This window comes from Pipistrellus hanaki (assembly GCF_964339955.1).
Source record: "Pipistrellus hanaki genome assembly, chromosome: 2".
Taxonomy (NCBI): Eukaryota; Metazoa; Chordata; class Mammalia; order Chiroptera; family Vespertilionidae; genus Pipistrellus; species Pipistrellus hanaki.
In genome coordinates, this window is record NC_140504.1 from 188,475,187 (window position 1) to 188,500,914 (window position 25,728).

The 25,728-nt window shown below is 59.6% G+C and overlaps 1 protein-coding gene across 7 annotated transcripts in view; it reads left to right on the top strand.

Annotated features, from left to right (window-relative positions):
- HSPG2 (heparan sulfate proteoglycan 2) overlaps nt 1-25,728 on the top strand; it is a 101,931-nt gene that overhangs the window by 71,851 nt on the left and 4,352 nt on the right. For 4 of the 7 annotated variants that reach the window (XM_084874770.1, XM_084874771.1, XM_084874774.1 and 1 more), the window contains 45 exons: nt 1,343-1,443; nt 1,550-1,730; nt 2,521-2,646; nt 2,779-2,931; nt 3,018-3,160; nt 3,425-3,560; nt 3,647-3,795; nt 3,990-4,140; nt 4,702-4,871; nt 4,957-5,104; nt 5,557-5,708; nt 5,898-6,033; nt 6,128-6,279; nt 7,316-7,451; nt 7,641-7,792; nt 8,469-8,614; nt 8,715-8,859; nt 9,697-9,832; nt 9,938-10,089; nt 10,716-10,854; nt 11,639-11,790; nt 11,987-12,134; nt 13,136-13,287; nt 13,631-13,772; nt 14,088-14,239; nt 14,638-14,782; nt 14,891-15,040; nt 15,336-15,470; nt 15,730-15,911; nt 16,398-16,593; nt 16,840-17,019; nt 17,314-17,574; nt 18,623-18,827; nt 19,365-19,462; nt 20,122-20,388; nt 21,047-21,156; nt 21,353-21,500; nt 21,579-21,695; nt 22,365-22,476; nt 22,985-23,129; nt 23,215-23,314; nt 23,692-23,801; nt 23,922-24,030; nt 24,529-24,627; nt 25,507-25,728. In XM_084874770.1, the coding sequence (XP_084730896.1) occupies nt 1,343-1,443; nt 1,550-1,730; nt 2,521-2,646; nt 2,779-2,931; nt 3,018-3,160; nt 3,425-3,560; nt 3,647-3,795; nt 3,990-4,140; nt 4,702-4,871; nt 4,957-5,104; nt 5,557-5,708; nt 5,898-6,033; nt 6,128-6,279; nt 7,316-7,451; nt 7,641-7,792; nt 8,469-8,614; nt 8,715-8,859; nt 9,697-9,832; nt 9,938-10,089; nt 10,716-10,854; nt 11,639-11,790; nt 11,987-12,134; nt 13,136-13,287; nt 13,631-13,772; nt 14,088-14,239; nt 14,638-14,782; nt 14,891-15,040; nt 15,336-15,470; nt 15,730-15,911; nt 16,398-16,593; nt 16,840-17,019; nt 17,314-17,574; nt 18,623-18,827; nt 19,365-19,462; nt 20,122-20,388; nt 21,047-21,156; nt 21,353-21,500; nt 21,579-21,695; nt 22,365-22,476; nt 22,985-23,129; nt 23,215-23,314; nt 23,692-23,801; nt 23,922-24,030; nt 24,529-24,627; nt 25,507-25,728 (6,741 nt within the window). The remainder of the gene's footprint in view (nt 1-1,342; nt 1,444-1,549; nt 1,731-2,520; nt 2,647-2,778; nt 2,932-3,017; nt 3,161-3,424; nt 3,561-3,646; nt 3,796-3,989; nt 4,141-4,701; nt 4,872-4,956; nt 5,105-5,556; nt 5,709-5,897; nt 6,034-6,127; nt 6,280-7,315; nt 7,452-7,640; nt 7,793-8,468; nt 8,615-8,714; nt 8,860-9,696; nt 9,833-9,937; nt 10,090-10,715; nt 10,855-11,638; nt 11,791-11,986; nt 12,135-13,135; nt 13,288-13,630; nt 13,773-14,087; nt 14,240-14,637; nt 14,783-14,890; nt 15,041-15,335; nt 15,471-15,729; nt 15,912-16,397; nt 16,594-16,839; nt 17,020-17,313; nt 17,575-18,622; nt 18,828-19,364; nt 19,463-20,121; nt 20,389-21,046; nt 21,157-21,352; nt 21,501-21,578; nt 21,696-22,364; nt 22,477-22,984; nt 23,130-23,214; nt 23,315-23,691; nt 23,802-23,921; nt 24,031-24,528; nt 24,628-25,506) is intronic. The other 3 variants (XM_084874772.1, XM_084874775.1, XM_084874776.1) reach the window with 1 other exon arrangement.

Sequence of the window (25,728 nt, forward strand, 5' to 3'; positions counted from 1 at the left end):
AAATCTTCACCCGAGGATATTTTTCCATTGATTCTTTGACAGAGTGGAAGGGAGAGGGAGAAACAGAGAGAGAGAAACATTGATGTGGGAGAGAAACATCAATTGGTTGCCTCGATCAGGGCTGGGGACCAAGCCTGCAACCGAGGTACATGCCCTTGACCAGAATCAAACCTGGACCCTTCAGTCTTCAGACCAATGCTCTATCCACTGAGCCATACTGGCTAGGGCTAGGGGTGGTGTTTAAAGCTATGGGACAGGGTGAAATTACCAGGGAGAGTGTGGCTTGAGGACAGAGCCACAAGGAACTCCTACTTCAGCATGGCAAGTTGAAGAGACTCTTTTACAGCAGGAGACTTGAGCAGGTGAGGCCAGTGAGCTAGGGAGAGACAGGGAGGCGGGGGGAGGTGCGTGTTGGAAGCCCAGAGGGGAGAAGGCTTCCAGGAGGGGGCGCTCGGCCTCACCATATGCCCTGAGGAAGTGAGGTGTGGCCGAGAAATAACCCCTGAAGAGCATGCTTTGAGCAGAGCTGTTTTCAGTGGAGCGAAGGGGTAGAACTAGATTAGAGTGAGGCAGAGAATGGATGGGAAGGCAACACGTATAGACAATTCCCTCAAGAGTCTTGGCTCTGAAGGGAGACCGAGCAATGGGGTGGCAGCTGGGGAGAGCATGGAGTCAAGGGGGCCTTCTCAGAGATGGGCTATGCTAGAACACATTGGTCTATGGAGAGGAATGACCCAGTGGAGAGGGAGAGGAGAGAGTGATGTAGCAAGAGCGGGCACAGCAGAGGGAGGAAGTCCCTGGGCGGGGCTCCGGCACTCAGAAAGTGGGGGTTGTGGAGGGAGAGCTGGTTCCTCAGGGGCCGGGAAGGAGGGAGGTGGGTAGATTTGGAAAGACGGGAAGATTCCTGCCTAGCAGTTTGTTTTCTCAACCAGTGTGGACTGAAGCCATTAGCTACGAAAGTGGAGGGGGGGTTCCGGAGCAGGGGAGGATGAGAGGAAGTGTGAAATGATTTGGGGAGGATGGGAACTTGAACCAGACCCAGAAGGCCAGTTGGAGCGAAGTGTGAAGCGTTCAGAGCTCATTTGTGGTCTGCGGTCGTGAACTGGAGCCAAGCGGGCTCATGGTGTGACGTTCTCCCGTCACCGCCCGCTGGCTGCTCCGTGCCAGCAGGAAAAAGACGATAATGGGGTTCCGAAGGATGAGGGTGGGAAGTGCCAGGGGACGGAATCTAAGCTAGACTGGGAAGCCAGTGACACCCAGACAAGGTGGTGGAGAGAGAGAAACTGGCCCCAGGACAGGGGCCTGGCCAGCACACCGCTCACGGGGCCTCCCGTCCCCGCAGAGGCTCCCAGTAAGCCCATCACGGTGACGGTGGAGGAGCAGCGGAGCCAGAGCGTGCGTCCCGGAGCCGACGTCACCTTCATCTGCACGGCCAAGAGCAAGGTGGGCAGGGCATGGAGCCCTCACCGGGGAGAGGGTCTTCTGGGGTCTCCGGGCGCCACCTCTAACTCCCATCCCATCCCATCCCATCCCCTCGCCCCACCGGCAGTCTCCCGCTTACACCCTGGTGTGGACCCGCCTGCACAACGGGAAGCTGCCAGACCGAGCCATGGATTTCAACGGCATCCTGACCATTCGCAACGTCCAGCCCAGCGACGCAGGCACCTATGTCTGCACGGGCTCCAACATGTTTGCCATGGACCAGGGCACAGCCACACTGCATGTGCAAGGTATGCTGCTCACGTCCATGCCTGGCCCACCACTCCCGGCCTTCCCCAGTGCCCACCAGGACTCGTGTTCAGCTGACAGTTTCTGAGCATCCGTGGGATACCAGGTCCTGGCCTAGCCTCTGAAGAAACAGAGCAAAGGAGGTCAAACGGGAGCTCTGCTCTCTTGCACTACATGTTCTAGTAGGGCGGAGGTAAACATGGAACAGGTGAACATGTAGGGTAATCACACAGGGCGGTGTCTGCTGGGTTAGTAGTAAATGGTGACAGGAAAGAGAAAGGATGTGGGAGAAAGGCGAGCTATTCTACGTGGGTGGTCAGGGAGGATCTCCCTGGGGAGGTGACAGCTGAGCTGAGGCCTGAAGGAAGGGAAAGTGTGCAGCCTCTTAAAGAGCTGGCGGAGAGTGTTCTTGGCAGAGGAAGCAGCACGTGCAAAGGTCCTGGGGCAGGAGCGTGTTGCTGTAGGTGGAACAGCATGGCCAGTGTGGCTGGAGCTGTGGGGGGACGGGGGATGATCAACTTGAAGATGTGGGCAGACGTGAGTGTGTGTAGTACTTGGGGGATCACAGCAGGGAGTCCGGGTTTTATTCTAAGAGCGATAGAGAGCCACGGGCAGGCCTTCAATTCACAAGTAACAGACCCCATGACATTCCCAAAGCTCCCTCTGCTTGCTCTGTGGACAAATGGCCACGAGGGGCTGGAGTGGAAGCAAAGAGGGCAGCCTAGAAGCTGTTGCCATGGGTCCCTTCAGGGCATCTCCCCACCCCCAACCACATGTTCTTTCTCCCGTCAGCCTCGGGCACCCCCTCTGCCCCCATGGTGTCTATCCACCCACCACAGCTCACAGTGCAGCCCGGGCAGATGGCCGAGTTCCGCTGCAGCGCCACAGGGCACCCCACGCCCGCCCTTGAGTGGACAGGTGAGGCCGTGGCAGGAGTGGCGCTCAGGGCCTGGCTCTCCTGGGTGTGGGAGGCCAGGGGCAGCTCCCTAGGCTGCGGGGAGGGGGCAGCAGTGCCCACCCAGCAGCTGCTGACCCACTGCTCCACACCAGGGGGTCCTGGTGGCCAGCTGCCTCAGAAGGCGCAAGTCCACGGCGGTATCCTGCGCCTGCCAGCCGTGGAGCCCTCGGACCAAGCCCAGTACCTGTGCTATGCCCGCAGCAGCGCCGGGCAGCATGTGGCCAGGGCCGTGCTCCACGTGCATGGTGAGCGGGCAGGCTGAGGGTGGGCTGGGGGCATGTGGGCAGCCCAGAGAGGCGTTCTCACCTCACAGGGCCCTCTCTGTCTGCAGGGGGCAACGGGCCCAGGGTCCAGGTGAGTCCAGAGCGGACCCAAGTGCACGAAGGCCGCACGGTCAGGCTGTACTGCAGGGCTGCGGGTGTGCCCAGTGCCACCATCACCTGGCGGAAGGAAGGGGGCAGCCTCCCCACTCAGGTGAGGGGATCCATCCGGGCTCAAGGGAGTCCCCGCATTTGCCATCTGCCCCTCCCCCCTGTGCTTCCTCCCCCATCTCTGCCTCCTCTGGCTCTCGTCACTTCCAACAGGGTGGCCTGGCTCCGTGCCTCTTTGGTGCCCAGCTGGGCCCCAATATTGGCTCTGTGTTGCCTCTACCTTTCCCCCCTCTGCCTACCCTCGCCGGCTGGCCCTTGCCAGGCTGCCACGGCCACTCAGGCAGCTGACCCTTCTCCTGTGTGGCAGGCCCGGTCTGAGCACACGGACATCGCCACGCTGCTCATCCCCGCCATCACGGCCGCCGATGCCGGCTTCTACCTCTGCGTGGCCACCAGCCCCGCCGGCACCGCGCAGGCCCGGATCCAAGTGGTCGTCCTTCCAGGTGCAGGGCCCGCGGGGGCTGACGGTGTGGGGAGCACTGGCCAGGGCTCCCCAGAGGCCTACTCACTCCTCTGCCCCCGCCTGCAGGTGCCAGCCCCCTGCCAGTCAGGATTGAGTCCTCCTCATCTTCTGTGACTGAAGGCCAGACACTAGACCTCAACTGCGTGGTGACAGGGCTACCCCACGCCCAGGTCATGTGGTACAAGCGAGGGGGCGGCCTGCCTCCCCACACGCAGGTATGAGCTCCCCGAGCCTGAGGCAGGGGTCCCGGGGTGATCCTGTGCCCAGGGAGGCCACGCATCACCCTGGTACTTTACCCGCAGGGGCCAGCCCTGACTTTTCTCCCTCCCCAGCTTCCGGCATGGGGTGGCTCAGTGGTGACCACAACCCCCTCCCCATCCTCACGTACCTCTGTCCCCACCTGGCCCAGGTGCACGGCTCCCGACTCCGGCTCCCCCAGGTTTCCTCAGCGGATTCTGGAGAATACGTGTGCCGAGTGGAGAACGGGTCGGACGCCAAGGAGGCCTCCATCACCATCTCTGTCCTCCACGGCACCCATTCAGGCCCCGGCCACCCCACAGGTGAAGAGCCAGGCGGGCCTGGGCGGAGGCCGAGCCCTGGGACCTCCTCACTGTTCCCGGGGAAGGTGCCTGTGGTCCCTTTGGGGCAAGAGGGGCCACTCGGCAGGCTTTGGCCTTCCACTCCCTGCCTGGGGAGCTGAGAGGACTCAGGTGGGGATCAGGTTGGTCAGCTCACCTGGGGCCGTGATGAGGCTACTGTTGTCAGAGTTCAGCAGTAAGCAGCGGAATCAGGGTTGAACGATGAGTTGGGAATCAGGCTGACGTGGGTTCAAATCCTAGCACGGCGCCTGATCAGCTGTGAACTGGTCATTTTACCTCTTGGGCCTCAGCTTGCTCCTCTGTGGAGTGAGGACCATGCCGCCACCATAGGATAGGAAAACGGCAAACACCGTAGAAAGGGGTTGTGGTATCGTCTGCATCCTTTGGCCTTGGCTGAGGGCAAGTGGACCTTGAACTCTGAGTCCGAGGTTGGGAGGGAAAGAGGGGCCTGGCTGGCCACGCCGAGGAGCAGGTTGCAGCCCCAGAAAGGTCTCCCGTCTGACCAGCCTCTCTGTGCCCCAGGTCCTGCTGGGTCCCCAGCTCGGGGCAGCACCCAGCCCATCCGCATCGAGTCCTCCTCCTCCCACGTGGCTGAAGGGCAGACCTTGGACCTGAACTGCTTGGTGCCCGGGCAGGCCCATGCCCAGGTCACATGGCACAGGCGCGGGGGCAGCCTCCCCGCCCGGCACCAGGTACAGCTGCCCCCGGGGCCGGCCTGCTGGAGGGCCTGGATGGGGCCTCTCTGGCTCCCTCCCAACCCTCCCTGTCTGTGTGCAGACCCACGGCTCGCTGCTGCGGCTGAACCAGGTGTCGCCAGCAGACTCGGGCGAGTATGTGTGCCGAGTAGTCCTTGGCTCTGGGCCCTTGGAGACCTCTGTCCTGGTCACTATCAAGGCTTCAGACTCCAGCGATGGCTCCCTTCCTGGTGAGTGACTGCCGATGACAGGCAAGCTGGAGGAGGTCAAGAGCCTCCCGAGGTGCTGAGGTCTAGGGGCTCCTGTTGTGACTCGGGGCAGGAGGCTCACGTTGGAGCTGGCCGCGGCCTGGCCCGGGCAGACTCCACTTCTGAGTTACCCGCCATCTTCCCGTCACTCTGTGGCCACGTCTCCCCTCATGTTTCTGCTGCTGCCTCCTTGTCCTCTCTCCCAGCTTCCACCGCCTTCATCTCTCCCACTTCCTCACTCCACTCTGCGAGGCTCTGCCCGTGCCCCAGCCCTTCCCTTGGGTTGCTCAGCTGAGGACATCAAGCCCAGGCCGCCAACCCCAACCAAACACAGGCCTGGCTTCAGAAGACAAGGCCACGCTGGCTCCAGGGTGGGCAGCTCTTGCCCTCTCTTCTGGTAGCATCTACTACTACCCTCGCCCCTCTCCCTGCAGCCCCAGGACCCGTCCCTCCTGTCAGGATCGAGTCCTCATCCTCCACCGTGGCTGAGGGGCAAACCTTGGACCTGAACTGTGTGGTGGCAGGGCAGGCCCATGCCCAGGTCACATGGTACAAGCGTGACGGCAGCCTCCCCGCCCGGCACCAGGTACATAACAGTAGCAGGAAGGTAGGAGGGGTCAGCTGGGCTGAGCCATGGGTGGTGGGTGGCAGGGATCCTGGCCTCTGAGCTGAGGGGCTGGCAGTTCCCAGCTCAGAGGAACGGGGAGAGGGTGGCCAGGCGGGCATCTGCTGGGCTCTGGGCAGCCCTCCTCACCCCTCTGCCCATGCTGCCCAGGTCCGCGGCTCCCGCCTCTACATCTTCCAAGCGTCGCCAGCTGACGCAGGCGAGTACGTTTGCCGGGCCAACAACGGGGTGGAGGCCTCCATCACAGTTACAGTCACCGGCACCCAGGGGGCCAACTTTGCCTACCGTGAGTAGGGCCACCAGGCTGGGCTGGGACAGAAAAAGGGGAATAGATGGGCAGCTGCAGAGAACTGGAGTGACCCGCTGACCTTCTCCCCCAGCTCCTGTGGGCACCCAGCCCATCCGCATCGAATCCTCCTCCTCCCACGTGGCTGAAGGGCAGACCCTGGATCTGAACTGCTTGGTGCCCGGGCAGGCCCATGCCCAGGTCACATGGCATAAGCGCGGGGGCAGCCTCCCTGCCCGGCACCAGGTATAGGACTCGAGAGGAGCCAGGAGGGAGGCCCCTGGGTGGTGAGGTCAGAGATGGGGGGAGGGAGGGGCCTCCTCTGAGACAGGGGAAGCGTGAGCCCATTGCACAGGTGTGGAGTGCAGAGACAGAGCCCAGACTCTGGGACCTCAGCGTGAATGCTGCTCCCACCACTGACTAGCTTGTGACCTTGGACTTGTTACTTAACTTCTCTGTGCCACAGTCTCAGCCCCTGTTAAATGGTAATAGCCCCTTCCTTATACAGTTGTCTTACGGTGAAGTGGACTAATATTTATGCAAAGTGTTCAGAGCACCGGCACACAGAAGGTGCCATGAGCTGTGTTTTTACTACTATAATTCCATTCGCTATTATTATTAATGTATTTTATAGAATTTAGGATGCCATTGATTGCAAGATGCACCATTATTTTAGGTGCCTCTAAGGCAATGGTTCTCAACCTTTCTAATGCCACGACCTTTTATACAGCTCCTCATGTTGTGGTGGCCCCCGACCATAAAATTATTTTCGTTGCTACTTCATAACTTTAATTTTGCTACTGTTATGAATTGTAATGCAAATATCTGTTTTCGATGTCTTGGGCGACCCTGCTAGCAGTTCTCTATGATTCATTAACAGTAGCAAAATTACAGTTATGAAGTAGCAACAAAAATAATTTTATGGTTGGGGGTCACCACAACAGGAGGAGCTGTATTAAAGGGTCGCGGCATTAAAAAGGTTGAGAACCGCTGCTCTAAGGGGGAGGAAAAAAAAGCTGCCATTTAATTGTGAGATTATTCACTCTGAAAGACGCCTCGGGACATCAGAAAGTATGTCCCAGAATTGATGGAATGTGGTATTGGTGCTTGTCCAGTTCGCCATGGCTCCTCCTGGCCACCCAGCACTCCTGGGACGAAACCTCCGTTTCCCCACCCGTATGCAGGAGAGCGCTGATGGCCAGACCTCGGGGCTCAGAGAGAGGCACGCTATAGTGCAGGGGTCTCATGGAGCCCCCTCTGACCTCACCTTCCTTTCCTCCAGACCCACGGCTCACTGCTGAGACTACACCAGCTGTCCCCAGCCGACTCGGGCGAGTATGTGTGCCGTGTGATGGTGGGCTCGGTGCCCCTGGAGGCCTCTGTCCGGGTCACCATTGAGCCTGTGAGCCCTGTGCCTGGTGAGTGGTACTGGGCAGGGGAGGGGGGAGGGAGGAGGAGGGCCGGAATGGAAAGGCTACGGGCCCAGCCAGGAGAGGCTTCCACTCCAGCAATGGCAGGATCTCACGAGACCAAAGCCCCTGCCTTCACTCACCCACACTTCCTCCTCCCGTTCCAGCCGGGACTGACTCTCTGCTCTCTGTCCCCAGGGCTCGGAGTCACCCTCCCCATTCGGATTGAGTCCTCCTCCTCACATGTGGCAGAAGGGCAGAACCTGGATCTGAACTGCCTGGTCACTGGGCAGGCCCACGCCCAGATCACGTGGCACAAGAGAGGGGGCAGCCTTCCTGCCCGGCACCAGGTAGGCGGCGGGGAGCTACTAAGGGACCTGAAGGACCCTGGTGACTGCAGAATAAGGACCCTTGTGACTCTGAATTCAGGCATGTTCCAGTGTGGATGCTGCTCTCTGCCTCTGGCCTGCTGTGTAACTTTTTTTTTTTTTTAAATATATTTTATTGTTTTTTAACAGAGAGGAAGAGAGAGGGATAGAGAGAAACATCGATGAAAGAGAATCATCAACCAGCTGCCTCCTGCACACCCCCCCCACACACACACTGGGGATGTGCCCGCAACCAAGGCATGTGCCCTTGACCGGAATCGAACCTGGGACCCTTCAGTCCGCAGGCCGATGCTCTATCCACTGAGCCAAACCGGTTTCGGCCTGCTGTGTAACTTTAAGCCCATCATTTGACTTCCCGAGGCTCAGTGTCCTCCTCTGTCACGGGGCTCACACTGACTCCCTCATCTGCCCTGGAGCACATCAGCAGGTGCCGGCCCCTTATTCTTTCTGCCGGACCCGTCCTCATACTGGGATGGGGAATTGAAGAGTCATGAATGGAGGTTCTCCCTGGAAGAGCTTCCCTCAAGCTCCGGGGGGCGGAGGCAGGAGCCAGACTGAGAGGGGCCAGAAAAGGGAGCCGGAGCCTGGCTGCGAGCCCCAGGGCCCAGCTCTGAGCCTGCCTCCGCCTGTCCCTCAGGTGCACGGGTCCAGGCTGTTGCTGCCCCAGGTGACTCCAGCGGACTCTGGAGAGTACGTCTGCCGTGTGACCAGCAGCTCGGGCCCCCAGGAAGCCTCGGTCCTGGTCACCATCCAGCAGCGCCTTGGTCCCTCCCACCACCGTGAGTATCTCGGGGGTCGTAGAACCTGGTGAGCGGCCGCGAGGGCCTCTCCACCCCCCGCGGCCCCCACACCCTGCCGCCCGTGTCCCCCTCCCAGCCCAGAGCGTGGTGTACCCCGTCCGCATCGAGTCCTCCTCGTCCTCCCTGGCCAACGGACACACCCTGGACCTCAACTGCCTGGTGGTCAGCCAAGCCCCGCACACCATCACCTGGTACAAGCGTGGAGGCAGCCTACCCAGGCGGCACCAGGTACCAACCAGCGGGGAGAAGCTGAGCTCACTGGCCTTGATGGGAATCGGGAAAGGTTCCCGGCACCTCCTCTGTGCTCATTCAGTCATTCAACGAACACCAGCTGTTCTTGCTGTGTGGGCCCTGGACCAGTGTTGAGGATATGGAGATACGTCCCTCTGACCTCAGTTGAATGCCATGTTTTTTTTTTTTGTTTGTTTTTGTTTTTGTTTTTTTTTTAATATATTTTATTGATTTTTTACAGAGGGGAAGAGAGAGGGATAGAGAGTTAGAAACATCGATGAGAGAGAGTCACTGATCAGCTGCCTCTTGCACACCCCCTACTGGGGATGTGCCCGCAACCAAGGTACATGCCCTTGACCGGAATCGAACCTGGGACCCTTCAGTCCGCAGACCGACGCTTTACCACTGAGCCAAACCGGTCTTGGCTGAATGCCATGTTTTAACAGAACATTCTCTGAGTCGCTAACTCCACTTCCCTGAGAACTTGCTCCAGGCCAAGCCTCGTACCCGGCACTGAGGGTTCCAAATGCCGGTGCCCGCCCTCAGGGAGCTCCCAGGGGGAGGCAGATGTGCCAGCTGACAGCAGTGTAACAAGAGCCACAGCAGGGCGCTATGGCGTCACTGGGCTGGGCCTCCGCAGAGCAGTACGAAGACCAGAGGCCCCGTGCTCCCCAGCCCAGAGCCTCAGGGAGGCCGCTGAGGGCGTTCTGAAGGAGGCCGGGTGAGGGCTGGCCCCAGGCAGGGCAGGGGTGCTCCCAGAGTCCAGGGCCCGAAGCAGCGATGCCCAGGACGTGGAGAGGCTGCCCTCACCCACGGGCACTCGCTCCCCTTCAGATCGTGGGCTCCCGGCTACGGATCCCTGAGGTGACGCCAGCCGACTCGGGCGAGTATGTGTGCCACGTCAGTAACGGCGCCAGCTCCCAGGAGACCTCGCTGATCATCACCATCCAGGGCGGCAGCTCCTCCCACGGTGAGAGCACATGGGCAGGGGGGCCGGGAATGGGCGCAGGGGGGGGGGGTGTCTGGCGCCGTCGGTGTTGGCTGACTGGTCACATCTGACCCTCTCTGTCCCCAGTGCCCAGTGTCTCCCCACCCATCAGGATCGAGTCCTCATCCCCCACCGTGGTCGAAGGGCAGACCTTGGATCTGACCTGCGTGGTGGCTGGGCAGCCCCAGGCCATCATCACGTGGTACAAGCGTGGGGGCACCCTCCCTGCCCGACACCAGGTACAGAGTGGAGCGTGGCCGTGGGGGTGGGTCCTCACCTCCTGGGGCGGGTGCAAGGACGGCCGTGGGGCAAAGAACCAAAGCTGGCAGTCCTGGGCAGTCCTCCCTGCTGCCCCTGGCAGACAGAAGGTAGCTGCCAGGGTCCCACGCCCCGCATGGTTCAGGGTTCAGGTTCAGGGTCCGGGCTCTGGAGGAGGCCCCGTGCAAATGAAAGAGACAAGACAAGAAATAATAATTTGGAAATTGGGGGCCAGGCAGAAGCCCAAGGAAGGACTCCGCTTTGCTCTGGCCTCGCCATCCTTTTATTCAGGTTTGAGATACCCCCATAGCCCTTAGACAGGCAATCCCAGGAACAGGCAGACTCTAGTATCAGTGAGGATTTACATGGCTAAATGGTGGGGAAGTTGCTTCAGCTCGATTGTCTGGACTAAACAGTGGGTGCATAGCCCTGACCTTTGCCAGAGCTCAAGGTCTCCAGCCCTCCGGGTTCCTTGTCCACACCTCTCTGCTAGTGAAGACAACGGGCCTCAGAGGTCTGACGAGGGAGGCCGGGAAGAGGCCTGGCCCAGCCGCGACCCCTGGGCCCTTCCACTTCCTCTCTCCCTCCTTCCCCATCAACCCTCCAGGCTCACGGCGCCCACCTACGGCTGAATCAGCTGTCCGTGGCCGACTCGGGCGAGTACGTGTGCCGGGCCAACAACAACATCGACGCCCGGGAGGCTTCCGTCACCGTCTCTGTCTCCCCCGGCGCTGGCAACCCCTCCGGTGAGTCTGACGCAGACCCGGGAAGGGGCCAGGAGACATGGGTTACAGGGCCCTGGGCAGGACGGATTCTGCACAAAGATGCCTGGGTTTGAATCCGGGCTGTACCAAGAAGGGACTTGAGTGAGTTATTCTCTTCCCCCAGCCTCAGTTTCTTTCTCGGCGAAGTGGGCATTTTGCTCATGCCAGCCTCCTAGAGCTGTCTCAAACGATGCTGCCGGCCACAGGTGGCAATTGAATTCTTTTTTTTTTTTTTTAATATACTTTATTGATTTTTTACAGAGAGGAAGAGAGAGGGATAGAGAGTTAGAAACATCGATGAGACAGAAATATCGATTAGCTGCCTCTTGCACACCCCCTACTGGGGATGTGCTCGCAACCAAGATACATGCCCTTGACCGAAATCGAACCTGGGACCTTGCAGTTCCCAGGCCGACGCTCTATCCACTGAACCAAACCGGTTTCGGCTGAATTCTTTTTTTTAAATTTCAAATTCCTAGCCTACATTTCAAGTGCTTGGTGGCCACACGAGTATAGCTAGCAGCCACTATATTGGGCAGTGCAGGTAATAGAACATTTCTGTCATCGAAGGAAGTTTATGGATTTTGTGAGGACTAAATGAGTTTAACATCCAGAAAGTGCTTAGAGCGGTGCCCAGCACACTGTAAGCGCTCAGTAAGTGTTGACCTTGGGGGTGGGAGCTTCTGTGGCTGAGGTATCTGTCAACCCAGCTGTTCCCCAACCTGACTCTGCCCAAAGCCCTGATTTGGTGTTTCTGTGCCGCCAGCCGCTGCGGGTGCTGTGCCCATCAGAATTGAGTCATCATCTTCGCACGTGGCGGAAGGGCAGACCCTGGATCTGAACTGTGTGGTCCCTGGACAGGCCCATGCCCAGGTCACGTGGCACAAGCGTGGCGGCAGCCTCCCCACTCACCACCAGGTACAGGAGTCTGTGGGCAGGAAATGGTGGGAGGGCTGCTGGGTGTGGAGGCCCCGGATCGGGGTCTGCTCCCTAAGCCCTGCCCAGCAAGGAGGCCTGGGAGACCCTGTGGGGTGTACTTCCCTCCCTGGCGCCATCCTTCAAGGGTTCCAACCGCCATGTCTGCTCCTCTGTCTCCCTGTCCTGTCCCGCTCAGGCCCATGGCTCGCGGCTGCGGCTGTACCAGCTGTCCCCCGCTGACTCGGGCGAGTACATATGCCGTGTGGTGAGCGGCTCTGGCTCCCTGGAGGCCTCGATCATGGTCACCGTTGAGGGCTCTGGCTCTAGTACCGTTCCTGGCTCTGGTAAGAGTCCCCGCAGTGGTGCCAGGAGGCTAGAAAAGGGGGAGGGGGGCCAGCAGGCAGAGGGCAAGTGGGGTGCAGCCCTAGGGCCCTGGAGCAGACTTTGGAGCCTGGCATATGTGGGCCTGGGTCCCAGCTCCTCGGTCTGCACCCTGAGATGTTACACAGTCCTCTCCTCCCTGCGTTTCACTTTCTTCATCTGTAAAGTGGGGACAGTCAGCTCTTTCCCTGAAGACTGGCAGTGCGCCTGTAGGGAGCGCAGGGGGCACGTGAGGGTGGTTTGAAGTGGCACCCTCATAGGCGTCTTCTCTGTTAATGGCGGACTGTTAGGGGGAAAATAGCAACACATCAAACCTGTCATCATTTCATGGAAATTATTGCCTGTCACCGGGCTAAGTATGAAAGGTGTTTTTGTTTGTTTGTTTTTAATGAATCCATCAAAAGGAAAATGTAATTAATAGCACAGGGAACACATGGCTGTGGCAGACATCATGATCACAGTATATGAATTGCTGAGTGATAAACATGATATGGCATAAGTAATGTTATATTTACACATATTGACTCATTCCATCCTTACAGTAATGCTTTGAGCTAGGTATGCTTGCTCTCTCCATTTTATGGACGGGGACACTGAGACACAGATGTGAAGGACCTTTCCTAACGTCACAGAACTCCGGGCGGAGCTGGGTTTTGAACCCAGGCGATCTGGCCACAGAGCCTGAGTTCCTAGCCACATACAACTCGTGTTTAGGAAGCACCCGTGGTTTGTGTGGAGGTGCCTGGCCCTGAGCCCAGCTGTCAGTGACGCACAGGAGGGACGGTGGGACCAGTGTCTGGGGCGGGGCTAGGACTAGACTAGCCTAGCTGCTCCCGGCCTCAGGAGAATGGGGAAGGGGGAATCGAAGCCACCTCCCTATGGCCTCTGGTCTGAACATCTGGGAATGAGGGCTCGAGGGGTTGGGAGGGGAGTCCCAGTTCACTGACCTCTACTTGTGCCCCAGCTCCAGGCAGAGTCCCACCCATTCGAATCGAAACCTCCTCCTCCCACGTGGCTGAAGGGCAGACCCTGGATCTGAAATGCGTGGTGCCTGGGCATCCCCAGGCCCAGGTCACATGGCACAGGCGAGGGAACAGCCTTCCCGCCGGGCACCAGGTAAGGGAGCTGGAGGAAGCAGGATGCGGGCCCTCCCCAGCCCACCCCCTGCTCAGGCAATCCTGCCGGAATCCAGCCCCACGATCCCTGGGTGTCAGGAGGTCAGGAGCCCTGCATGCCACTCTGGCCCCCCGGCACCTGGATGGGAATGAGAAGAGGGCAGCTCTTACTCCTCCTCCCAGAAAAAAATGTCGTAATAAACAAGCTCGACAATGTCTGCTGTCAAAGGGGGTTGCCTTTGGCAGGACGCAGCCTGTATAACGGCGAGTGGCAGTCCTGGGGTACAGGTTCCTTGGCCACTGGCCCCCAGTTCACCCCCCACTCTCACCCCAACCTTGGCCAGGTCCACGGCCCCCTGCTGAGGCTGAACCAGGTGTCCCCCGCTGACTCTGGCGAGTACTCCTGTCAAGTGACCAGTGGCTCGGACGTCCTGCGAACTTCCGTCCAGGTCACCATCCAGGCCTCCAGCCCAGCCCCCATTCCCGGTGAGTGCTGGGAGCACTGGGCAGTGCTGGGGCCCTGGCTTGTAGGGGCCCCTTTCTGGCCTCGCTACTCCCTGATCTCCCAGCAGGGCGCTGGCCCTGGGCTCCATGGAGGTCCTCCGGCTGCTCCCCAACCACCGGGTCTGACGCTGAGTCTACCATGGCAACTTGGCCCCCGGGGGATGGAGACCCCTCTTAGGTCAATAGCACGCAGCCATGGCAGTCACTGTGCCTCCAGGAGGACCAGCTAGCATCCACTTTAGGTCCCTGCCTTCCCCCTGGGAGCTTTGCCTTTCTCACCCACCATTGTGCCCACAGCCCCAGGACTGGCCCAGCCCATCTACATCGAGGCCTCCTCCTCCAACGTGGCTGAAGGAGAGACCCTGGACCTGAACTGTGTGGTTCCCGGGCAGGCCCACGCCCAGGTCACATGGTTCAAGCGTGGGGGCAGCCTGCCCGCCCGGCACCAGGTAGAGGGACCAGGGTCGGGTGGTTCCAGGCAGGCAGGCTTTGACCTGCAGTTGTCTTCTACACCCCAAACCTCATGCAAACCCTGGCCAGTGTGGGGGCCCCAGGAGAGAAAATACTTTTTGCGGGGAAGAGTTCACCAGCCTGGGAGTCGAGACACCCCGTTTTTTTTGTTTGATTTTTTTTCCTGGCTCTGCTGCTGAGCCAGTTTCCTCGTCTGGAAAGTGGGGTGTTGGACATGGAGGACTCTGTGAATGAAGCTCGTCTGCATCAGCTGGGGCCCTGAGACCAAGGCAGAACTCGGGAGAACTCCCGGGCACTTGCACGGGCACAGCCAGGCCTGGGGACTTGGCCCGCCCAAGCCTTTGGCCTGATGGCTGCCCCATCCTCGTTCCGGCAGACCCATGGCTCCCAGCTCCGGCTTCACGACATCTCCGCAGCCGATTCCGGCGAGTACGTCTGCCGCATGGTTGGCGGTGCGGGCCCTGAGCAGGAGGCCTCCTTCACCGTCACTGTCCAGCCCAAAGCGGCCGGCTCCTCCTTCCGTGAGTGTGGCAGATGCCATGGCGGGGGAGAGGGGAGACGAGCTGAGACGGCGGGGTTGAGCCAACCCAGCCCTGCTGAGCCCCACCCTCCGTGCCCCTCACCCCCAGGCTATAATAGTCCTGTCATCTCCATCGACCCGCCCAGCAGCACCGTGCAGCAGGGCCAGGATGCCAGCTTCAAGTGCCTCATTCACGAGGGGGCAACCCCCATCCGCATTGAGTGGAAGTTCCGTAACCAGGAGCTGGAGGGTGAGCTGGGTAGGGTGGGTGGGGCTGGAGGCAGGTATCTATGTATAGCAATCACCACTGTGGGTGGGCAGAGGCTGAGGATGGCACCAAACTCACCGTGTGGCCCTGGGCAAGGCCCTTCCCTTTGGGGCCTCCGGGCTGGACCCAGGAGTCTGCAAGGACTCTCTCATTTGCCGTCTGTGACCCTGTGGGCTGGACACCCAGGCTGGCGGTGTCAGGGGCGTGGGGCAGAGGTACACCTACTGACAGCACCCACGCATGGAACACTCTCACTGACCATACCCTCCCCATTGCCAACTCACAGACAACGTCCGTATCAGCCCCAACGGCTCCATCATCACCATTGTGGGCACCCGGCCCAGCAACCATGGTGCCTACCGCTGCGTGGCCACCAATGCCTATGGCATGGCCCAGAGCGTCGTGAACCTCAGTGTGCATGGTGAGGGGCGTCAACCCCACGGGCTCTCCCTTCCTGTTTCCAGACACCCCTCCTCCCACCCCGGATCTCAGGCTCAGAGCCTCCAGGTTTAAATCCTCCCTCCGCCACTGCTTCTCTCTCGGGCATCCTACCTCTCTGAACCTCAGTTTCCACGTTGTGCAGTGGGGACACGAGTACCCACACGGTAGTGACTGGGAAGGGGTGGTGGCAGTGTGACGGACAGAGCCTGCGTGTGTGTCAGCTGTCACTCCTCCGGCAGGGCCGCCCACGGTGTCTGTGCTGCCCGAGGGCCCCGTGCGGGTGAAAGTGGGAAAGGCCGTCACCCTGGAGTGCGTCAGTGCCGGGGAGCCGCGCTCTTCCGCTCGCTGGACGCGGGTCGGCGCCCCCACCCACGTGGAGCAGCGGAGGTTTGGGTTCGCGGACAGCCACACGATGCTGCAGGTGAGGCGTGGCTTCCTCTGGCCAGAGGCCCCGGCTCTTTTATCTCTGGGTCTGAGGCCCAGGCAGGGCCCGTCCTTGAGCAGATGCTTGGAGTAAAGAGCGTTTGTTGGATGGGCAGTCAGGTGATGAATGGATGGAGAGAGAAAGGGAGGAATGGGATAGGTGGATAGTGGATAGATTGGAAGATGGAAGGGAGGGAGGGAGGGAGCGAGAGAGAGAGAGAGGGAGGGAGGGAGGGAGGAAAGGGGTGGGTGGGGAGGTGAGTGGATGGGTAGGTTTATGGATGAATAGGTGGGTGGTTTGATGGGTGAATGGATAGAAGGGCCAATAGGATGTGTTGAGCGTTAGCTCTCAGGCAGCCAGTCAAACAGGAAAGCTAAAAACAAAAGGAAGGGGAGAGGAAAGGTGAAGCCAAGGCAGCATGGGGGGCGGGTGCCACGGTCCTCTCTCGGTGCCCACGTGACCCGCCTCCTTGCTTTCTTCCAGATTTCATCGGCTAAACCGTCTGATGCGGGCACCTATGTGTGCCAGGCTCAGAACGCACTGGGCACGGCGCAGAAGCGGGTGGAGGTGATTGTGGACACGGGCGACGTGACCCCCGGGGCCCCACAGGCCCAGGTTGAAGAGGTTGAGTTGACCGTGGAAGCTGGACACACGGCCACCCTGCGCTGCTCGGCCACAGGTGCGGGCGGACGGGGGCCGGCACCCGGGGCAGGCCGAGCGGTGGTGCCTGGGGCTTGACTTTTAGGCACGAGAAACCTGAAGATGGTGTCATGCCGCTGCATCTCCCGGGGATGGCCGAGGTGCCCCCGTAGTGCCTCCCGTGAAGGGGCAAGACCACCCAGGTCTTTTCCTCACCATCCCTGCTCTCCCAGCTGGACCCCGAGGTAGCCCGGTGACGCCTGCTGCCTTCTCCTCCGCTTCACAGGCAGCCCCACGCCCACCATCCACTGGTCCAAGCTGCGCTCCCCGCTGCCCTGGCAGCACAGGCTGGAAGGCGACACGCTGGTCATCCCCCGGGTAGCCCAGCAGGACTCGGGCCAGTACATCTGCAATGCCAGCAGCCCCGCCGGCCACGCCGAGGCCACCATCCTCCTGCACGTGGAGAGTAAGGCCCTCTTCTGCCCTCCCAGGGCCACTGTCCCTCCCGCATGCCGGTCTGAGCCCCGCCTCCCCCCACCAGACCACACCCTGGGCAGAACCCCCTTCGGAAGGTTTCCACCCCCTCAGACCCCAGCGCCTCCTCCCGCCTAAAGCCCACGTTCCCTCCTGGAACCTTTGGTTCCCTTATCCCCAGTCCGCGGGGCTCACCGTTCCGTTTCCTTGGTTCTTTGGGAAGCCTCCTGTCCCATCCTGACCTCTGTTCTTCCCCTCTCCCCACCTCTGCGTCCCCTTCCCCCAGGCCCCCCGTACGCCACCACGGTCCCGGAGCACGCTGCGGTGCGAGCCGGGGAGGCGCTGCAGCTGCAGTGCCTGGCTCACGGGACGCCCCCGCTCACCTTCCAGTGGAGCCGCGTGGGTGGTGGCCTCCCTGGGAGGGTGACGGCCAGGAACGAGGTGCTTCACTTTGAGTCTGTGGCCCCCGAGGACTCCGGCCGCTACCGCTGTCAGGTCACCAACAAGGTGGGCTCGGCGGAGGCCTTCACCATGGTCCTCGTTCAAGGTGAGCAGCCGAGCTCAGGCTGGGCAGAAAGGGGGTCAGCTTTCCTCCAGGCCCTTTCCTTACCCAGCCACGGGCACCTTGGGACCCCCCATGTAGGACACTAGGACCTCCCTCCATAACTCCACCTGGAAATCCCGCCTTTTTCCGTTCTCTACAACTTGAAGACCCATCGCTGAGTTCTCAGCACCGCCAGCTCTCACGGCTGCATCCCTCCGCTGGCATGGACCTCGTACTGCCAAGGGCTGTCTAAGGACCAAATCCTCCAGACTTCACCTACCAGACAGGGGGTGCTCAGGGCGGGGCGTGGGCTCAGTCACTTCAGCAGCCCCGGGCTTGTCCAGCACAAGACCCAGAACAGGCTCCGTAAAGGCTGGCACTGCTGACTGCGCATGTGTGACAGGGCAGCACCCACCCCTGGCGTGCCCAGGGTTCCCGTGGATCTCCAAAGAATCCAGCCTCCGTGGTCTCCTCCCTCCATTACACAAGGCCACGCAAGTGCTGTTGAGCCCCAGATCCTAGAAGTGGGAAAGCATGTAGCCCGTTGGCCAAGAGCCTGGGCTACCACGGGCCTGGGTTCAGTGGGCAGCTCGGTCACTTGGCAGTGATGAGACATGGCCAAGTAGTCTCACTCCCCAGTTTCCTTGTCTGGAAAGTAGAGGGAACAATGCTAGCACATAGGTTGACTAAGAGAGATACACATACTAGGACAGAAAGCCGGTGGCACACAGTAGGTACTTATAATATGTGGTGATAATATGTATCTACACCTACCCTGCCATCTGTCCCCAGTTGGAGGACCCATGCCTTCACCATGACCATGGATCCTCTTAGGATAGCCAAGAGCTGGTGGAAGCACAGAGCCCAGTGCCCCCCAGGCTTTTATATGTATTGATTGGATGGCTGCATGAACGAGCAAATGAAAGGTCTTTTTCTTTGATCAGAGAAGCATCCAGGAGAAGAATATTCCCTCAGTTTTAGGATGGGGCTCCCTGGGTCCTGGGGAGGCATCAGGGGTCATACACACACACCCTCGTATATGTCCCCGCAGGGACCTCCGGCTCTCTCCCTGCGACACACAGCCCAGAAGAATACACACACACCGTTCAGGTCACGCCTCAGCTGGAGACCAAGGGCATCGGGGCCAGTGTGGAGTTCCATTGTGCCGTGCCTAACGACCAAGACACCCAGCTCCGCTGGATCAAGCAAGGGGGTCAGCTGCCTCCTGGCCACAGTGTGCAGGATGGGGTGCTCCGGTGAGTGGGGGCGGGAGCAGGACTGGCCTTGGGCACGCCCGCCTTGGTGTGCAGTGGGGCTGTTAGAATACCTGCCTTCTTAGGGCTTCACATGAAGCAGTGTCCTTGGGCAAGTCGCTTCACCTCTGACCTCAGTGGTAACTGTGCAGTGGGTTGTGAGATCAACATGAAGTTATCTAAAGCACTTGACACCGTGCTTAGCATATGCAAAGTCTTTAGTAAAGAGCGGCCCCTATCCATATTCTGATACAGAGGAAAGAGCTCAGGCTCTGTGGCCGGATATAGACACATGATCCATATTGCAGCTCTGCAGATTGATAACTTTTATCTTGAGCTCTAAACCATAAGGTGTTGGTCCAAAATGAGTGCGGTGATGGCACCCTGCCTGCCACCCTTCCTACCTCACACGGTTTCTGGGAACTAGAAGTGACACTGTGTGCTGATTTCTGGTGGCTTTGAACTCCCGTGCAATTGCAAAATATTCTCATCAATTGTTTTTATTCACTGATGACTTACTATTTTTTTTTTTCTTTACAGAATCCATAACTTGGACCAGAGCTGCCAAGGGACATATGTTTGCCAGGCTTATGGACCATGGGGACAGGCCCAGGCCAGTGCCCAGCTAGTTGTCCAAGGTAAGATGGTGGCGTCAGGCCTCTGCCAGGAGCAGGGGACAGAGATAAGGAACAAAGGGACCGTGTTCCCCAGGAAACCCCTTCAATGTTATGAATGAAGAGGACAATCTGATTGTATTTTGCTTGTGTCTGGTGTAGAGTAAGAGGGTTGACAAATATTGCAAGGGAAAAAGGAAGAAGGGAGATGGGTGGATTGAGGGGGTGCTCAGACAAACCAATGAAGAATGACATTGGATACACAAGTGAGTAAAGGAATAAACAAAAGAGCAAATAGTGAGTGTGCTAATGAGTGAATGCTTCGAAAAGTGAATGAAGGCCTTAGATGATTTGGCTCAGTGGCTAGAGCGTCGGCCTGCAGGATGTACTGAAGGGTCCCAGGTTCGATTCCGGTCAAGGGCATGTACCTTGGTTGCAAGACACATCCCCAGTGGGGGGTGCACAGGAGGCAGCTGATCGATGTTTCTCTCTCATTGATGTTTCTAATTCTCTATCCCTCTCCCTTCCTCTCTGTAAAAAAATCAATAAAACATTAAAAAAAAAAAAAAGTGAATAAAGAAATGAATGAATGTCTAAGGCTCCAGGGCCCACCTTTTCCCGCGCTCTCAGGCCAGGCCTGCAGCAGGTTGGCCTCATGCTGCCTTTGCCTCCTCCTCGCGCAGCCCTGCCCTCGGTGCTCATCAACATCCGGACTTCCGTGCACTCCGTGGTGGTCGGCCACGCTGTGGAGTTTGAGTGCCTGGCCATGGGTGATCCCAAGCCTCAGGTGACATGGAGCAAAGTCGGAGGACGCCTGCGGCCTGGCATCATGCAGAGCGGAGGCATCGTCAGGATTGCCCACGTGGAGCTGGCCGATGCTGGGCAGTACCGCTGCACCGCGACCAACGCCGCCGGCACCACCCAGTCCCACGTGCTGCTGCTCGTGCAAGGTGAGGGCCCGCAGGCGCCTCTGCGGGGACTGGAAGGCCTGGCAGGGGCGCCTCAGCCTGCCATCCCCTGCCTTGCCTGCTCTACTCTTCCTTTCCACTCTCTTGGGAAGTTTCAACTTTGTGTATTTAAGAGGCAGGTTTCCTAAGAGCGGTGGCAGCAGGGGATAAAAGTGAGTGTTCCTCTGGATCAGGCTGGGACTTGCAGGAAAAGGCTCCCCCCAGGGGCATCAAAGGAAAGTGGATATGCAGTCCTCACCTACGGGAGCACCTGTTCTGATGAGGGAGACCTACAGCCCAGTCTGAGGGCTGAGACTTGTAGACACCACAGACATAACAGAGAATAAAACAAGGGCAGTGGATGCAGAGCAGACAGAAAGCTGGTGCTTTCTTCAAAGGCAATTCCTTTTCACCCCAAACCCTATGCCCTGCCCCCTAACTTCCTGACCCACTCTGCCCTAGGACCTACCCCTTTCCAGGTCCCCAAAGGACTGCACCATTTTCTGGCCAGCTGTGTTGAAGCGTCTTGGGCTGTGGAGTCAGATGGACCTGTTCCTGGGCCCTGCCTCTGCCCGGTTCCACCTGTGCCACCAGGAACGAACACGTCAGGGCGTAGGCTAGGCTCACCAACAATGGCCTCTGTCTCCTTCCTCCCTCTTAGCCTTGCCCCAGATCTCAACACCCCCGGAGGTCCGTGTGCCTGCTGGTTCTGCAGCCGCCTTCCCCTGCATGGCCTCTGGCTACCCTACTCCCGACATCAAATGGAGCAAGGTAAAGGCCTGGCAGGGGACCAGTGGGCATGCCTGAGGGTCAGCGACAAGGTCTTCACCATCTCGGTGCCCCCAGGATGTGGCCCAGGCTTGGCACGGAGCGCTCAGGGTTTGAGGGTGGGCCTGACAGACATGGGAGACAGGCCCTATGGGGGTGCAGGCTCGGGCCAGGGTCCAAAGTGTGGGTGTGTTTGCAGCTGGATGGGAACCTGCCGCCTGGCAGCCGAGTGGAGAACAACATGCTGCTGCTGCCCTCGGTTCGACCCCAGGACGCGGGCACCTACGTCTGCACCGCCACGAACCGCCAGGGCAAGGTCAAAGCCTTCGCCGACCTGCAGGTGCCAGGTAAGACGGCACCCCGGACAGCAGTGCCCTGCCCGCTGCCTGGTGGGCATCGTCTCTAACTCTGCTCTCTGCCAACAGAGCGGGTAGTGCCCTACTTCACGCAGACCCCCCACTCCTTCCTGCCACTGCCCACCATCAAGGATGCCTACAGAAAGTTTGAGATCAAGATCACCTTCCGGCCTGACTCAGCTGATGGTGAGCAGGAGAGAAGCTGATTGGGGGGAGGCCTGGTGTAACTGCCATCATGTTATGAGCCCCTGGTCCTCCTCACCTCCCTCAGCCCTCCCCTGTCCTGGAGTCCCCAGGCCTGCTGGGCCTCCCCTCGGGGCCCTTTCTCACGCCTCCTCTCTTCTCCATCCCCACCTCCATGACATCTCTCGTCTAAGTCTCCCATGGTCCCCCTGCCATCAGTGCATCGACACCCAGCCCTCCTGTCCCACCTTCCTGTTCTTATCTCCGCTCCGTCTTCCCTCCCCCTCCCATCTCTCACCCTTTCCTCCTCTCTTCTCTCTCATCTGTCTCCTCCCACCTCTCGCGGGTCTCTGACTTTCCCTGTCCAGGCCTCCTCCTCTACTCAGGTGAGTTCTGCCTCCATCACCTCGTTCAGGTAGACCCCACAGTGTGAGTGAAGCCAATCCAGGGTCTGCCTAGGAGCCGTCAGCAAGGCCTTCGGTTAGGGCACACCCTGAGGTAGTGGGGAGGCTCTGGCTGTGTGGGGTGTCCCAGGGGAGGGACAGCTGTCAGAGTGAAGGGCTCACAGCGTGGGTGGTCCATGCTTGGCTGGGCACACAGGGAGCCCATAGCTGGCTGGGAGGCTCTTACACATCTGCACTCCTACCCCCACCCCCACCCCCACCCCCCCAGGGATGCTGCTGTACAACGGGCAGAAGCGGATCCCCGGCAGCCGCACCAACCTGGCCAACAGGCTGCCCGACTTTATCTCCTTCGGCCTCGTGGGCGGGAGGCCCGAGTTCCGGTGAGACCCTCCCCCTCCCCATTTGCAGGGGGCGGCGGACAAGTGCATCCTTAGGAGCTGGGACTGCTGCAGTCCGAGATTCATTCATTCATGCAACAGTTACTTATTGAGCACCAGCTATGTGCCCGGCACTTGTGGGGACGTATATTCTAGCTGGGGAAGACTAGCCGTAAGCAAAGATGGGCAGAAATCACAAGGTGATCTCAGAGGGGCAGTGAGGCCAGGTGCTAGGCTGCAGGGCCGCAGGACCCAGACAATCAGAACCCTGGGGGCTAGTCCGGATCCGTCCCCAGGGCAGGAGTGGAGGGGAAGAGAAGCGCTAGGGAAGGCCCAGGGAGGGGGCAAGCTGGGAGTGGGTAATGGGGCGGGTGACGAGGCAGGCACAGGAACTGGAGCAGGACTGCGGGCGATGGTGACATCACCTTTGCCCAGGCTGGGCCCCCCGCCCAGCCATCCTTACGCACCAGACATCCTCCCTCTCTCGCCCTGGCCCTGCCCCGTGGAGTAGGTTTGACGCGGGCTCAGGCATGGCCACCATCCGCCACCCCACGCCGCTGGTGCTGGGCCAGTTCCACACGGTGACCCTGCTGCGCAGCTTCACCCAGGGCTCCCTGATTGTGGGCAGCCTGGCTCCAGTCAACGGCAGCTCCCAGGTGAGACCCAGCCCATCCCCGGATCCCCAGCCCCGGCCCCACTCCACCCCGCCTGCTTGCCGTTCCTGACCTCTCCGCTCCCCAGGGCAAGTTCCAGGGCCTGGACCTGAATGAGGAGCTCTACCTGGGCGGCTACCCTGACTACGGCGCCATCCCCAAAGCGGGGCTGAGCAGCGGCTTCATAGGTGAGCTCCCTCCCCGTCTGCAGCCCTGCCCGGCCTTTCCAGCGCCCGCCCATCGGAGCCTGGGAGGGCCTGCGCAGTGTGGTTAGGCCGAAACCGGTTTGGCTCAGTGGATAGAGCGCCGGCCTGCAGACTGAAGGGTCCTGGGTTCGATCCTGGTCAAGGACATGTATCTTGGTTGCGGGCACATCCCCAGGAGGGGGTGAGCAGGAGGCAGCTGATCGATGTTTCTCTCTCATCGATGTTTCTACCTCTCTATCTCTCTCCCTTCCTCGCTGTAAAAAAAAATCAATAAAAATATATTAAAAAAGAAAAAAAAGAAAGTGTGGTTGGGATGAGCACCCCACCTTTGCTCACCCACCTGTCCCCCTTCCCCCCAGGCTGTGTCCGGGAGCTACAAATCCAGGGTGAGGAGATCGTCTTCCACGACTTCAACCTCACAGCACACGGCATCTCCCACTGCCCCACCTGCCGGGACCAGCCGTGCCAGGTAACCCCACGCCTCACGTGCCACCTGGCTGCCCCTGGCCACGGCCCTCCCCTGTGGCAGAGCCCCGTGGGGAGCGGGAGAGCCGGTTTCCTTGGCCTGATGTTTCGGGGTGCCTTACAGAACGGGGGCTGGTGCCAGGACTCGGAGAGCAGCAGCTACCAGTGCATCTGCCCAGCTGGCTTCACCGGGAGCCGCTGTGAGCACTCGCAGGCCCTGCACTGCCACCCAGGTGCGGACCCACCTCCCGATCACTGTCACCCGGAGCACCTGCCTGTGCCCCTTCACGTCCACCTGTACCCCGGCTGCTACATGCATGGACTTACCACACGCTCTCACCCTCACCCCAGCACTCACCACTCCTCCCGGATACTGACCTCTGTCCCTGCCACCTAATGCTCACTCTGCCTCCCACCTCTGCCACCCGAGTACCTACCCCCATTCCTGATGCCCAGTGCTCACCTCTCTCCCACCCGTGCAACCCAGGTAATGCCACCTTCCCATCCGTTACCAAGGCCCTCGCCCCATTAGCTGCCCCCATGCTATGTGCCCTCATTCACTTCCCATCGTGCTGTCCCGCTGCGCAGCCTCCTCTGGCCCTTGCTCTCACCCATTCCCCCCTCCTTGGTCTGGCCAAGCCCTAGAGAGCCGAGGCCCCTGGGATGCCATAGGTGGGGCTTTGGCGTCAGGACTATGTCCTCAGTGTCCTCGTGGCCTGTGTGTCCCCCAGAGGCCTGTGGGCCCGACGCCACCTGTGTAAACCGGCCCGATGGCCGAGGCTACACCTGCCGCTGTCACCTGGGCCGCTCAGGGCCCAGGTGTGAGGAGGGTGAGTAGAGCCCAGCCTGAGACGCCCCCTCCCCACCCAGGGGTCCCAGGAAGGATGGGGGAGGCTGGGCAGGGGCCCTCTGAGGCCATGCTGGGTCCTAGAATGGTAAAATGATGCCAGACATATAATACCTTAAAATATATATATATACGCCGAAACCGGTTTGGCTCAGTGGATAGAGCGTTGGCCTGCGGACTGAAAGGTCCCAGGTTCGATTCCGGTCAAGGGCATGTACCTTGGTTGCGGGCGCATCCCCAGTAGGGGGTGTGCAAGAGGCAGCTGATTGATGTTTCTCATCGATGCTTCTAACTCTCTATCCCTCTCTCTTTCTCTCTGTAAAAAATCAATAAAATATATATTTTTTAAAATAAAATAAATAAATAAATATATATATATATATGTGTGTATAAATAACATAACATAACACATACAATTATGGATAGTACATAATACTTGACAATGATAAATAACTATGTTACTGGTTTACATATTTACATTTTTATCATTGATTTAGAATGTACTCTTTATAAAATGTGTTACACTGGTAAAAAAAAAAAATAATAATAATTAATTAATTAAATTAAATGATGCCAGAGCCAGAGGGCCTCAAAGTCAGCTGGCCAAGCTTCTGCCCAGTCCCACTCCCTTATGGGAGAGTCCCGCAGAGGGATGCCCACCTTATTAGGGACCCTTCCGGCCTGGTCTGCGTGCCGGGTGGGCCAGGAGTTCCTGTGCAGCCACAGCTATGGCCCCCCGGATCTCCAGCCGCCGGGACTAGCGAGTGAGGTGGGCAGGGACCCCAGAGTGAGGCTGAGTAATTGGACCCCTCCCGGGACTCTGGTGTCCCCACTGCCCCTGGCTGAGCCCTGGCTGCTGCAGGTGTGACCGTGACCACGCCCTCCATGTCGGGCATCGGCTCCTACCTGGTGCTGCCCGCCCTCACCAACACGCACCACGAGCTGCGCCTGGACATCGAGTTCAAGCCGCTGGCGCCCAACGGGATCCTGCTGTTCAGCGGGGGCAAGCGCGAGCCCGTGGAGGACTTCGTGTCGCTGGCCATGGCCGGCGGCCACCTGGAGTTCCGCTACGAGCTGGGGTCAG